At 49.5% G+C, this 14,603-nt stretch overlaps 1 protein-coding gene across 1 annotated transcript; it reads left to right on the forward strand.

Moving 5' to 3' along the window:
* The first annotated feature begins 296 nt into the window (after positions 1-296).
* On the forward strand, positions 297-13,462 carry LOC108606692 (CREB-binding protein). The gene is given in 15 exon segments (XM_017997053.2): positions 297-722; positions 793-1,368; positions 1,427-1,795; positions 1,864-5,442; positions 5,481-6,047; positions 6,113-6,402; positions 6,466-6,623; positions 7,915-8,025; positions 8,097-9,045; positions 9,122-9,352; positions 9,420-9,650; positions 9,765-10,162; positions 10,401-11,455; positions 11,457-11,974; positions 12,038-13,462. Coding segments are annotated over 15 exon segments (9,984 nt in total). The 5' UTR covers positions 297-667; the 3' UTR covers positions 12,935-13,462.
* Positions 13,463-14,603: the final 1,141 nt, after the last annotated feature.

Consider the following 14,603-nt stretch of genomic DNA (forward strand, 5'->3'; position numbering starts at 1 on the left):
ACGAAGTACCGTTGTTCTCTTCCCCTCTCTCTCTCATCATCATCATCATCATCACATACACACACTTACTTACTACAAGGATCCTGCGTTAACAACAAAGCGAACATCGCATCTAAAGCAAAAACGAAATTCAGCAGCCGCAACAAAAAAAAAAAAAAAACAAACAACAAAACAAAGAATATCTAAACAAACAACAAAAAACAGCCGTGCGAAAACTGTCAAACAAAAAATATATATTTATAAATAAATAAGATACATTTTATTTTATATTTAAACAAATTGTTGTGCGTGCAGCAGCAAATGCAGCAAACAAGAAAAAAAGCAAAACAAAAAAATAATAAAAACGCAAGAAAAAACAACAACAGGACAAAATACAGGAGGAGAAGATCAGCTGCAAACTAATTTTTATTTTGTGTTGGATTTACTTTGCTCTTCCTTTGCTATTTGTTATATTTTTTACAAAACACTTCTTGCAACAACATTTTAAAAGAAGAAGAAATCAAAATCAAAACGATAATAAAAACAACAACAACACCAACAACAACAACAAGACGGAGTCGAAGATTGGCAATCCCAAAGGTAAACACACAGACATAACCATTCAGACACAATTTTTACCGCGTGGAAACGATTGCTGCCGTGCTCAGGCAAGCATTAATATCCATTTATGATGGCCGATCATTTGGACGAGCCGCCACAGAAGCGGGTCAAAATGGATACATGTAAGTGTTGTAGCGTTTATCGTTATCGAACTCTTTTTTTGTTATCGAACTTTCGTTTTGTGTTTGGCAGCGGATTTATTCTTTCTGGAAGACAATCTGCCCGACGAGCTGGTGTCCTCCAACAGCGGCTGGTCGGATCAGCTAGGCGGCGGCGGTGGCGGCAACGGCGGCGGCAGTGTTGTCTCGACAGCAACTGGCGCCGTCAGCGCTGGCGTAGCTAACAAACCGCCTGCACAAGGACCCGGTCCGGGTGTGGTTACAGCACAGATGAATGGCGCCGGTGGCGGTAACGGCGCTGGAGCTGATGATGGTAGTGGGAATGCAGGCGCTGGCGGCGGTGCAGCGAATCAACAGATCTTAAATCAGCGTCAAATACAGCATCATCATTTACAACACTTGCTGCAGCAACAACAGCAACAGCAGCAGCAGCAGCAGCAGCAGCAGCAGCAGCAACAACAGCAGGGCAATAAAGGCGGCGGAGCTGGTGGCATGGTGGTGCCTGGCATGAATCAATTGGGCAGCAAGTCACCAAATTTACAATCACCCAATACAGGCGGCATGCAGGTGGCGCCACAAATGGGCATGGTCAATTCAATGCCCATGTCCATATCGAATAATGGCAACAATGGCATGAACGCTATACCAGGTGAGCGATTAGACAAATATTCAATGCAATTATAGAGCTAACTTGCTTTCCTTCCCAGGCATGAACACCATTGCGCAGGGCAATCTGGGAAACATGGTGCTAACGAACAGTGGCGGCGGCATGGGTAATGCAGCCGGCGGCGGTGGCATGGTTAATACACTTAAGCCCAATGCGGCTGGCATGATGAACACAGTGCCCGGAGCGGTTAATGTTGGCGTTGGCGTTGGCGTTGGCGCTGTGCCTGGCAGTGCGCCGAATCAGGCAATGCATATGCAGAATGGTCCAATGATGGGTCGCATGGTGAACATGCATCATATGCTGCGCGGCCCGCATTTAATGAACACGGGCGCTGCTGGCGGCAATGGACCAGGCGGCGTCGTAGGCGCCGGCGGTGGGCCACGCATGCAAAATCCCAACATGCAGCTTGGTAAGCTCAACTACTAGTGCACCCACTATATATATCCAGCATTTGTCTTATGTTTGTTGCGCTTGCAGGTCAAATCAATAATATGCCTTATGGCGTTGGCAATTATGTCGCGCCTGGCGGCCAAAACCCGCAGCAACAACAACAACAGCAGCAGCAGCAGCAGCAGTTGCTGGCGCAACAAATGGCGCAGCGTGGTCAAGGCGGCGGCGTTGTGGCGCCCAATATGAGCGCTGGCATGCCACAAGGCGGCAATCGACCAATTAACACAGTTGTGCCTATGAACAGCCTTGGCGGCGATGGTGCTCCCGGCATTGTTGGCAATCCCCAGCAGCAGCAGCAGCAACAATTGTCCGCCAATGCACAAATGAATCCACAACAGCAGCAACAGGCGGGCGTGCAGCAGCAGCAACAGGGCGGACCAATGGGACCACGTGCACCGCAACCCAATCAGCTGCTAGGACATCCACAGCAACAGCAGCAACAGCAGCAGCCAGGCACGTCCCAACAGCAAACTGTTGCTGCCGGCGGCGGTGTGACGAATGCGGATGGCAGCGCTGCACCCGCCGCTGGCAGCATGTCCGATGAACGCAAGAAGCAAATACAACAGCAACTGATGTTGCTGCTGCACGCACACAAGTGCAATCGACGCGAGAATCTGAATCCCAATCGCGAAGTCTGCAGCGTCAACTATTGCAAGGCCATGAAGGCGGTGCTGGCGCATATGGCCACCTGCAAGCAGAGCAAGGATTGCACCATGCAGCATTGCACCTCGTCGCGGCAGATTCTGTTGCACTACAAGAATTGCCGCAGCGGCGATTGCATCATTTGTTTTCCATTTCGTCAGAATCATTTGCTTTTTCAGAATACGGGCCAAGCTGGTGCGGGCCAAGCGGCAGCAGCGGGCGGCAATACGCTGCCACTGCAGCAGCAGCAGCAACAGCAACAGCAGCAGCAACAGGTGCCTCAAGGACAGCTGCAGCAGCAACAGCAGCAGCAGCAGAATGCCGGCGTTGGCGGCGTTGTGGATGGCAAGCAGGTGGTGCAAGGCGCCGGCGCTGGCGGTGTGCAGAATACAGCAATTGTGCTGCCGCAGCAGCAGCAGCAACAGCAGACGCCGGGTGCAGCCAATGTGCCCAAGAGCAATGCCGAGCTAGCGCAGCAGCAACGCCAGCAACAGCAACAGCAGCAGCAGCAACATCCATTGCAGCAACAGCAGGAGCTGCGTCGCTTTGAAGGCGTTGGCCTGGGTCAGGTTGGACCTGGTGTTGGTGCTGGCGGCATGTTGCCACAACAGCAGGGCATGCCACCCGGCATACGCATGCAGGGTGGTGCCGGCGGCGGCCCAGCGGTGCGTGTCTTAGGCGTGCCGCCTAGTGCTGGCGGTGGCGGCGGCGGCAACTTGGCCACTGCTGGTGGGTTGCCTGTGCCTGTGCCAGGACAGAATGTGATACCGGGCGGACCCAATGATGTCGGCAGCATGCAGCAGAACAGTCAGCTGATGCAGCTGCAGGGCTGCAATGCCAGCGGCGGACGGCGACGCACTTTGGCCAGTCTGGTGGATCAGACGGGCGCGCAGCAGCAGCAGCAACAGCAGCAGCAGCAACAACAACAACAACAACAATTGGGCAACATTCCAGCGCCTTTGTCGGTCAATGTGGGCTTCAACAATGCCAATGCCTTTGTGAGCGACAAGCAGCAACAGCAGCAGCAGCAGCAGCAGCTGGTGGGTCCACCGGATCAGCTGGCCAAGCTGAAAATGCAGGCGCAAGCACATGGCGTCCCAACGGGAGCAACAGGAGTTGCTGGTGGCGCAGGTGCGGGCAGTGTGCTGATGCCGGCGGATACAACGGGCGGCGGCAACGGTGGTGCTAACAATGCGGGCACGGGTGGTGGTGGCGGCGGCGGTGGGGGCCCTGCAGGTGGCGCTGGTGGAACTGGAGCGTCTGGCGGCACGCCAAGCAGTGGCGGTGGCCCCGATAGCGAAAAGGATTGGCGCGAATCGGTTACCGCCGACTTGCGTAACCATCTGGTGCACAAGCTAGTCCAAGCAATCTTTCCCACATCGGATCCCACCACCATGCAGGACAAGCGCATGCATAATCTGGTTAGCTATGCGGAAAAGGTCGAGAAGGACATGTACGAAATGGCCAAATCCCGCTCCGAGTACTATCATCTGCTTGCAGAGAAGATCTACAAGATCCAGAAGGAGCTGGAGGAGAAGCGTCTCAAGCGCAAGGAGCAACAAATGCAGCAACATTTGCTGCAGCTACAAAATGTACCCGGAGCGCCACAAGTGCCCCAAACGCTGCCCAACAATGCGGTCCAGCAGCAGCAGCAGCAGCAGAATCTAAGCGGCTGTGTGCGTCATCTAATCAGTCCAATGGGTGGTGCATCAGCTGGCGCGGGCATGCAGCAACAGCTGCGTCCACAGGCGCCCAATGTGCCCGGACAGCCGAATGCAGTGGCGGTGACTGGCGCTTGCATGCGCAGTCATTCGCCCGGCGGCAACATGTTGTCGCTGCAGCAGCAGCAACGTCTACAATTCCCGCAACAGCAGCAGCAACAGCAGCCAGGACAGGGCATGTTGGTGGGACCGCCGGGGCCAAGTCCAGGCGGCAATATGGTGCCCAATCCAGTGCTCTCACCCTTCAATACACATCAAGCGCTGCAGACAACAGCGGGCGGCGTTGTAGGCTCCTTAACCAGTCCTGTGCCCAGCCAGCAGCAGCAGCAGCAGCAGCAACATCAGCAGCAGCAGCAGCAGCAATTTATTAATGCAAATGGTGGCAGTGGCGCTGCAGCTGCAACAACTGGTCAAAATCCAGGCATGAATGAAATTGCAAAGCGCATGTTGCAATCAATGCAAATGCCGCAGTCGCCTTACAGCAATGCAACATCAGTGCAGCAGCAGCCACAAACGCAGTCACAACAGCAGCAGCAGCAGTCATTTAATTCGCCTTTGCAACAGCAGCAGCAGCAACAGCAGCCACAGAAACCACCTGGCAGCGTTTTGAGCAACATGCCACCCACGCCCACTAGCTTGGAAGCGCTTAATGCGAGCAACAGCAATGCGGGCGCCGGTCCAAGCAGCGTGCCCGTCGCAAGTCCCTCGCCCAGTTTTCTGTCCAACGGACCCATTGGCACGCCCAACAACAATCCGCCCTCGGTCAGCAGCCTGATGCAGCCGCTGAGCAATCGCCCAGCGACGCCCTCGTATCTTCCCGGCTCACCCATAAACGCTGGCAGCGTGCCCGGCATGGGCAGCAACAGCAGCGGCAGCGGCAGTGCGCCCTCCTCGGCAGCAGCAGTCGCCTCGGGTAGCAATGGCAGCAACGGCAGCAATGGCAGCAACGGCAGCAACGGCAGCGTCGGCAGTGCGGGCAGCGATGGCAATGGAGCGACCGCAGCGGCGGCAACAACATCGCCGCCGAACAATAATACGCCAAACAGTTGTGCTTCCAATTCAGTAGCCACGCCCACTTCCACAGCAGCCTCAAGCGGCAGCGCTGGCAGCGCAGGCAACGGTAATGGCAGTGGCAGTGGCAGCGGCAGCGGCAGTGGAAGTGGCAGTGGCAATGGCAGCGCCGGCAGCAACTCGGCGCCAAATAGCGGCAGCAACATGTTGCTGCTGCGCGCAGTGGCAGCGACAACATAACAGCAGCACTGGCGGGCGCACTGCCGGCAGTGGCAGCGGTCCAGCGTGGCGGCGGTGGCGGCGGCGGCGGCGGCGGCGGCAGCGGACGCATGATGGGCAGCTCCAGCTTATCCTCACAGATGGCTGCATTGGAGGCGGCAGCGCGTGATAATGACGATGATACGCCCTCGCCTGCTGGCGATACAAATGGCAGCAATGGCGGCAGTGGCGGCGGCATGTCCTCCAAGGGCAAGCACGATTCGATAAAGCAGGAGGATGAAATCAAAAAGGAGTTTATGGACGACAGCTGTGGCGGCAATGGTGATAGCTCGCAAATGGATTGCTCGACGGGTGGCAAGGGCAAGAATGTGAATAACGATGGCACGAGCATGCTTAAGATGGAGCTGAAGACGGAGGATGGCGCCGATGGCGATGTTAAAATCAAGACTGAGCCCATGGATGTGGACGATGCGGCAACCGGTGGTCATCACGATGATGCGGTCAAGGATGAGCTAAATGGCGGCATGGATGCTGGCGACATAAAGATAAAAACCGAAGTCAAGCCAATGGTCCCAGAGCCCATAGCAATCAATGCGGGCGACAAGAAGAAGAAATGCCGTAAGTAGCAAATTATATATATATATATAGCAATATATAGCAATTTTTTTCTTTTTTTATTGTAGAATTCAATCCGGAGGAGCTGCGCACCGCGCTGTTGCCCACAATGGAGAAACTGTATCGCCAGGAGCCGGAGTCGGTGCCATTTCGCAATCCAGTCGATCCACAAGCACTGGGCATACCCGACTACTTTGAGATTGTGAAAAAGCCAATGGATCTGGGCACAATACGCACCAACATACTCAATGGCAAGTACAGTGATCCCTGGGAGTATGTCGACGATGTCTGGCTAATGTTTGACAATGCCTGGCTCTACAATCGCAAAACATCGCGAGTTTATCGCTATTGCACAAAGGTAAATTAAACAATTGTAATTGGCAATTGTTGCTTACTATAGTTTATTTATTTGCTGCTGCAGCTTTCCGAGGTATTCGAGGCTGAGATTGATCCTGTGATGCAAGCCCTGGGCTATTGCTGTGGCCGCAAATACACGTTTAATCCGCAGGTGCTTTGCTGTTATGGCAAACAATTGTGCACGATACCCCGCGACGCCAAATACTATAGCTATCAAAATAGGTAAGTTTATCCAATTCTCCAATATGCATATAGCCATGTTAGTTACTACTATTACTGCTACTATATATATATAGACAAATCAAATGTTGTATTTGTCTTTGGCAATCAAAAGTCTTTGGCATTGCAGAAATTATAAACAAGTCAATTTTTAATTTCAAAGAAATTTTATTTCATGCCAAAAGTCATTTTAATTAATTAATATTCAAATTTCCAATTAATATTTCAAGTAATTAATGACTAAACCGCATAGTTTCAATCAAATTGCTAACTAATGCCAACTAATTCAAAGTTTTCTAGCTCCGGCATATTTTCATAATTCAAAGCAATTAATTTCTATATCAAATTGCAATAAAAATATATATTAAAGTAACTCAAATTTGATTGAAGAATTACATAGTCAAAATGCAATTCAAGTTTTCGTTGAATATATGGCTACTAAATATTTAAAGTAATTATAAAAAATTCCAATAAAAATATTCGGTAATTCAAATTTGATTAAAAAATTTCGTGTTGCCAATTAATATTCAAATTAATACACTTAAAGCATTGCCAAATAATTGAAATTCTAATAGTAGCAAATATTTGCAATCAATATTCAAAGTAATTCAACAAAATGTCGCCAAGTAATTCAAACTTTATTGAAGAATTTATTTTTGCTATTCAAAGTAATTCATTATGCAAACTAGTAAACAAATTGAATGCTAAGCGTAAAGACATATGCAATACATTGATTCGCTTATATATATATTGTATATATGTATATTTGTTATATTAAAACTCGAATAAATAGCTAAACTATTTGAAAACGTTTAGCGTGTTGCAATTCATTTTGTAAAACTATAAAATATTTGTTGTTAAATAAATTTTGTAATATTTGTGTGGCATATTTAATTTTCATTCGAATACGAATTCGAACTCGAATTTTAATTATTGTGCATAAGCAATTTTCAATATAAATCTCTGGTATATAACAATAACTTAATTATATAAAGATATATATATATATATATATATTTTTTTTGTATGTTAATGCTGTTTATTTATTTTTCGTTTTCGTTTCTTTTTACTTTTTTTCAATGCTTTTGAATCTAATTTTCGTAATGCGTGTGTTTGTTATATGTACGTCCAATCGTCCCTATATACATTATCTTGTTGCATACGCACCACTACAACAACAACAACAACAACTTTACCATCGCCATAACCAACAAAAAAAAATCACAAAAAACCACAACACCATTACCACAACAACAACAACCAACCAATCCAACCACAACAACCACCTCAACAGTTTAAAGGAATACGGTGTTGCCTCAAATAGATACACATTCTGCCAAAAGTGCTTTAACGACATCCAGGGAGACACCGTCACGCTGGGCGACGATCCGCTGCAGTCACAAACGTATGTTAAATGCAATTTACCTAGATATAAGTTTAAGTGTTAACCAATTTATTAAACAGCATTTCGTATAGACAAATTAAGAAAGACCAGTTTAAGGAGATGAAGAACGATCATTTGGCCCTAGAACCTTTTGTAGATTGCCAGGAGTGCGGGCGCAAGCAGCATCAGATCTGTGTGCTCTGGCTGGACTCGATTTGGCCCGGCGGCTTTGTCTGCGATAATTGCCTAAAGAAGAAGAACTCAAAGCGAAAGGAGAACAAATTCAATGCCAAGCGTTTGCCACCGACCAAGCTCGGCGTCTACATTGAGACGCGTGTCAATAATTTCCTGAAAAAGAAAGAAGCTGGCGCCGGCGAAGTTCACATACGTGTCGTCTCATCGTCGGACAAGTGTGTGGAGGTCAAGCCGGGCATGCGTCGTCGCTTTGTCGAAGGTGGCGAAATGATGAACGAGTTTCCGTATCGCGCCAAAGCCTTGTTCGCCTTCGAGGAGGTCGACGGCATCGATGTTTGCTTCTTTGGCATGCATGTGCAGGAGTACGGCTCCGAGTGTCCGGCGCCGAATACGCGGCGCGTCTACATTGCCTACCTCGATTCGGTGCATTTCTTTCGGCCGCGTCAATACCGCACAGCGGTCTACCACGAGATACTGCTCGGCTATATGGACTATGTGAAGCAGCTGGGCTATACTATGGCGCACATATGGGCGTGTCCGCCGTCGGAGGGCGATGATTATATATTTCATTGCCATCCGACAGATCAGAAGATACCAAAGCCAAAGCGTCTGCAGGAGTGGTACAAAAAGATGCTGGACAAGGGCATGATCGAGCGTATTATACAGGACTATAAGGACATACTCAAGCAGGCGATGGAGGATAAGCTGGGCTCGGCCGCTGAGCTGCCCTATTTCGAGGGCGACTTCTGGCCCAATGTGCTGGAGGAGAGCATCAAGGAGCTGGACCAAGAGGAGGAGGAGAAACGCAAACAAGCTGAGGCAGCCGAAGCGGCAGCAGCTGCCAATGTAAGCAAAGCAACACAACAAATGGCTGTAATTAATTTGTGCATATGGTTAATTTTTTTTTTTTGGGTTTTTTCAGCTTTTTTCCATTGAGGACAACGAGGTGAGCGGCGATGGCAAGAAGAAGGGCCAAAAGAAAGCGAAAAAGTCAAACAAATCGAAAGCTGCGCAACGCAAAAATAGCAAAAAGTCCAATGAGCATCAGTCGGGCAACGATTTGTCGGCCAAAATTTATGCCACAATGGAGAAGCATAAGGAAGTTTTCTTTGTCATTCGCCTGCATTCAGCGCAGTCAGCTGCCAGCTTAGCGGTAAGTTGGACGAGACGCCAGTCGACGTTACGTTTCGCATGCTAATTGAATTTAATTACTTTGGCAGCCAATACAAGATCCCGATCCGCTGCTAACCTGTGATCTCATGGATGGACGCGATGCATTTTTAACGCTGGCGCGCGATAAGCACTACGAGTTCTCATCGCTGAGGCGCGCACAGTTCTCGACGCTGTCGATGCTCTACGAGTTGCACAATCAGGGACAGGACAAATTTGTCTACACGTGCAACAACTGCAAGACGGCGGTGGAGACGCGCTTCCATTGCACCGTTTGTGATGTACGCCAGCAAGCAATTATTTAATTTCTATATATATATATATATATATTTTCTATAAAATATAAGTGGGATAAGCGCTACAATGTTTTCTCGTTTTCTCGTTGCTCGTTGCAGGATTTTGATTTGTGCACGGTGTGCAAGGAGAAGGTCGGCCATCCGCACAAAATGGAGAAGCTCGGCTTCGACCTGGACGACGGCTCAGCACCGGCGGATCTCAACCAGGCGAATCCACAGGAGGCGCGCAAGCAGTCCATACAGCGTTGCATACAATCCCTGGTGCACGCCTGTCAGTGTCGCGATGCCAACTGCCGTCTGCCCTCCTGCCAGCGCATGAAGCGTGTGGTGCAGCACACCAAGAACTGCAAGCGCAAGACCAACGGCGGCTGTCCCATTTGCAAGCAGTTGATAGCGCTCTGTTGCTATCACGCCAAGCACTGTCAGGAGCAAAAGTGTCCGGTGCCCTTCTGTCCCAATATCAAGCACAAGCTCAAGCAGCAGCAGCTACAGCAAAAGTATGTATACCACATATATATATATATATATATATACCCCACCCCACCCCCGAATCTTATATGTTTGACAAGCTTTCCCATGACGGCTGCTCAAAATGAGTTATAACACATTTGATCAGTCGGTCAGGTAATTGAAAAATATATAAACTATAAATGTGTATAAGATCGGATATGCGCCTACTCAGTTGCCCACATTTGGCTGCTTACTAACTCTCTCATTTCTCTCTCTGTCTCTCAGATTGCAACAGCAGCAGCTGCTGCGACGTCGTGTGGCGCTTATGTCGCGCACTGCGGCGCCGGCAGCGCTGCCTGGACCACCGGTGAGCGGCGCTGCAGTGGGCGCCACGGCTGGCGCAGTCGCCGGCGTCCCTGTGGTGGGAATGAGTGCCTTAACCGTTAGTCAGCAGGTGCTGCCCTGCCAGCCAGGCATCCTGCCGGTCAGCGCCGGCGGCATGAGTCCGTCGACGGGGCCAGTGCCGTCGCCAGTCTCTGGCGCCGCAGGCATGGGCGGCATGACATCGCCGCATCCGCATCAGCCCGGCATGGGCATGAAGTCGACGGGCGGACACTCGCCGTCGCCGAATGTGCTGCAGGTGGTCAAGCAGGTGCAGGAGGAGGCAGCGCGTCAGCAGGTGCCGCATGGCGCAAGCTTTGGCAAGGGCGGACCCATGGCGCCGCCCGGCATGAATCGTCCCATGGGCGTGCCCAATCAGGCGGCCATGGGCGGCATGGTGGGCAACGTGGGCGTCAATCAGCTAACAGGCAATGTTGGGGTTGGACCCGGCTCTGGACCGCTGCCCGGTGGCGGCAGCAACTGCAACAATGTGCTCAATGCCAACAATCTGCTGCCCCTGGAGCAATGGGGTGGCGCTGGCGTAGGCAGCAATGCGGGCCCAGCGCAGCAGCGTTATGCCAACAGTGCGCCCGGCATGCGTCAGCCCAATCTGATGCAGCTAAATCTGCAGCAGCAGCAACAACAACAGCAGCAGCAACAGCAACAACAACAACAGCAGCAGCAGCAGCAGCAGCAACAACAGATGATGGGCATGGGACCCAACCAAATGGGCGGCAATGTAGGCGTGGGCGTAGGCGTTGGTGTTGGTGTTGGCGGTGGCCAAATGCCGGTGGTGGGCGGTGGCGTTGGCATGGGCGGCGGTGGACCGCATGGCATGGGCATGGGCACGCCCATGGGCGCTGCAGCCGCTGGGGGCGCCGTGCGTCCGCCGGGCGCGCAAGGTGTTGGCGGTGCCGGTGGGGCCGGCGGTCGGCTGGGTGGCGGCCCCAATATGGTTACGTCCGCCGACTGAACACACAAACGTCTCGCGCAAGATTATGCAAAAGATCAAAAACAATCCGACCAACGAGAGCAATCAGCAAATACTCAACATTCTCAAGCAGAATCCCCAGATCATGGCCGCCATCATTAAGCAGCGGCAGCAGAGCCAAATCAATGCTGGCGGTGGTGCCGGTGGTGCCTTACAGTCGGGCAATGGTCCGCAAAATCCCCAACAACAACAGCAGCAGCAGCAGCAGCAACAACAACAACATCAACAACAACAGCAGCAGCAACAGCAGCAGCAGCAACAGGTGATGCAGCAGCAAATGCATATGATGAACCAACAGCAGGGCCCTGGAGTACCGCAGCAAATGGGTCCCGGCCAGCAGCAACAGGTGAATCTTATGCAGTCAGCACAGCAACAGCAACAGCAGCAGCAGCAACCAGGAGGCACGCATCAGCGCATGGCCAATATACAAAATGCCACAATGATGCTGACGAATCTGCCGCCCGGTGTGACCGCCCAAGGAGGCATGGTAAGTAGCTGAGCATGCGCCGTCTCGCTCACACTCATGCAATGTTGTCCCTTTCACGCTTAGGTCAATCAGAGCTGGAACAAGATGCGCTACATGCAAATGAATCAATACCCGCCGCCATATTCACAACGTCAGCGCGGTCCGCACATGGGCGGCGCCGGACAGCAGCAGTTTCCAGGTGGTGCCGCTGGCAATTTCAATGCCGGCGGTGCAGTGGGCAATGTAGCCGGCGTGCCAGTGGGCGCTGCTGCCGTTGGCGGTGGCGGCGGCGCCGCCGGACCAGGCGCCGATCAGTACAGTCAGATGGCCAATGCAGCGGGCGGCAATATGTTGCAGCAGGGCGGCAGTGGTGGTGGTGGAGGTGGTGGTGGTGCGGGCGTTAAGCCAGGACCGCAGCAGCAGATGGGCGTCATGCCGCCGGGCATGCAGCAGCAGCAGCAGCAGCAACAACAACCGCTGCAGCAGCAGCAGCAAATGATGCAAGTGGTTACAGGTGGCGGTGGCGGCATGACGAATGCAAATGCACAAAATGCGCTGCCCGGAGGCGGCGGCGGTGGCGGTGGCGGCAATGGAAATGTAATGGGCCCGCCCACACCGCATACGCTACAGCAGCAGCTGATGCAGTCGGCGCGCAGCTCGCCGCCCATACGCTCACCACAGCCGACGCCATCGCCGCGTTCAGCGCCGTCGCCGCGTGGCCCATCCGCCTCGCCACGTGCGCAGCCCTCGCCGCATCATGTGATGAGCCATTCGCCAGCGCCACAAGGACCACATGATGGCATGCATAATCATGGGATGCATCATCAGTCGCCGCTGCCAGGCGTGCCACAGGATGTGGGCGTTGGCGTAGGCGTCGGCGTTGGCGTTGGCGTCAATGTAAATGCCGGCAATGTGGGCAATGCTGGTGGCGCCATGCCCGATGCCTCCGATCAGCTAACCAAGTTTGTGGAGCGGCTCTAGTGCAGCAACAATGTTGCTGGCTGCAGCAACAACAACAACAACAACAACAACAACAACAACGACCTCGACCTCAACAATTATCGTTACAATGGACACCAAGCGCCGCCGCAGCAGTCGCCACATTATTTTTGATGTGCGGCTGACCTGGGCAGCAGGTCAACATCATCAACAACAACATCATCATCTTCTTCTTCTTCTTCACCATCAACGAATCCCAGCAAACAGTTCCAGATCCACATCCAGAATGCAGCCCAAACTATTGTGTGTTAATCGTTATGTACTTGCTTCTACTGTAAAGAGAGAGAGAGAGAGAGAGAGAGATGCTTATGTTTACTATCAGCTCTTGGCTATCCAACTATTTTGTACTTTAGTTTTTATGCGAGAGACAGAGAGAGAGTAAGAGAGAGTGTAAGAGAGCGAGAGAGAGCGTATCAGGCACAAGTGTGCCTGATCTATTATCGTGCGTTTATTATATACATACAAACATGCAAAAACATATATCTATATATATTATGCATACAATCGAGTTATATATATATTTATACATATATATTGTATACACATTTTAATTTCTAAGTTAGGACATGAACAAATGCAAATGCACAGACCGAACGCAACTGCGAACTTGTGACAGAGCAGTAAATTGTAATAACTTTAGTTTCGTTTAAGAATTTTTCTAATTGTAATTACTTACCATTTTGATATAGCTAACATTAACCCACACACACACACACACACACACACACACACATATATATATCATGTGTGCCTATTTGTATATACAAAAACACAAAATTATTACCGCGTGTGGCTAACATAATATTTTTTTTTATTCATTACTCTGCGCCTTCTTGATGATACATGATACAATTCGCATACTTTATAACTAAATATTATTATATTTTTTTTTTTTTGTCAAAATGCTTTTCTTCAACCAAATATTGTGCAATTGGTTTAAACACACACACACACACACACATACATGCATACTTATATGTCAACGGGAAATCTTTATACTCCAAAAACAAAAAACTTAAAACAAAAACAAAAACGTTAAACGTTATATACAAAAAAAAACAAAAAAAAACAACCAAAACTTTCAGCAAACCTCAATTACAGCAAGCCAAGCTGATTAATGCATAAAACTAAAAATCATTATTTAAATTTAATAGGGAAAGAGTAGCAAAGATGGAAACAAAAAGCAAAAATTAGAACGAGAAATATAAGCAAAAATTAGAACATTATATTATTATATAAAAACAAAAAACAAAATGTGTTTGTAAACTGTGTACTTTATTTATTGAATGCGTCTATAAAAAGCGTGTATAAAAAACAAAAGCGTTAAACTAAACTATTATGTTAAAAAAAAAAGAAATTTTGATTAATTAAACAACAAAACAATTAGAACTTTATTTATTCTTAGAGAAACTTATGCATATTAACATGTATAAAACAAATATGTATAACATTATTTTTCCAATATAATTTTTTTTATACCTAAATTTAAAGTAATACTTAAACAAAAAGCAAACGTCACGCCACAATTGAAACAAAAACAAAAAACAAAACAATGGAATATATATTATGCAATATAATAAGAAAAACAACAAAAATCAAGTGTTGAGACTATCAGAAAACAAAAGCTTAACTGCTATATTGAAAAATATGT

Source organism: Drosophila busckii, chromosome X, assembly GCF_011750605.1.
Source record: "Drosophila busckii strain San Diego stock center, stock number 13000-0081.31 chromosome X, ASM1175060v1, whole genome shotgun sequence".
NCBI classification, from domain to species: Eukaryota; Metazoa; Arthropoda; class Insecta; order Diptera; family Drosophilidae; genus Drosophila; species Drosophila busckii.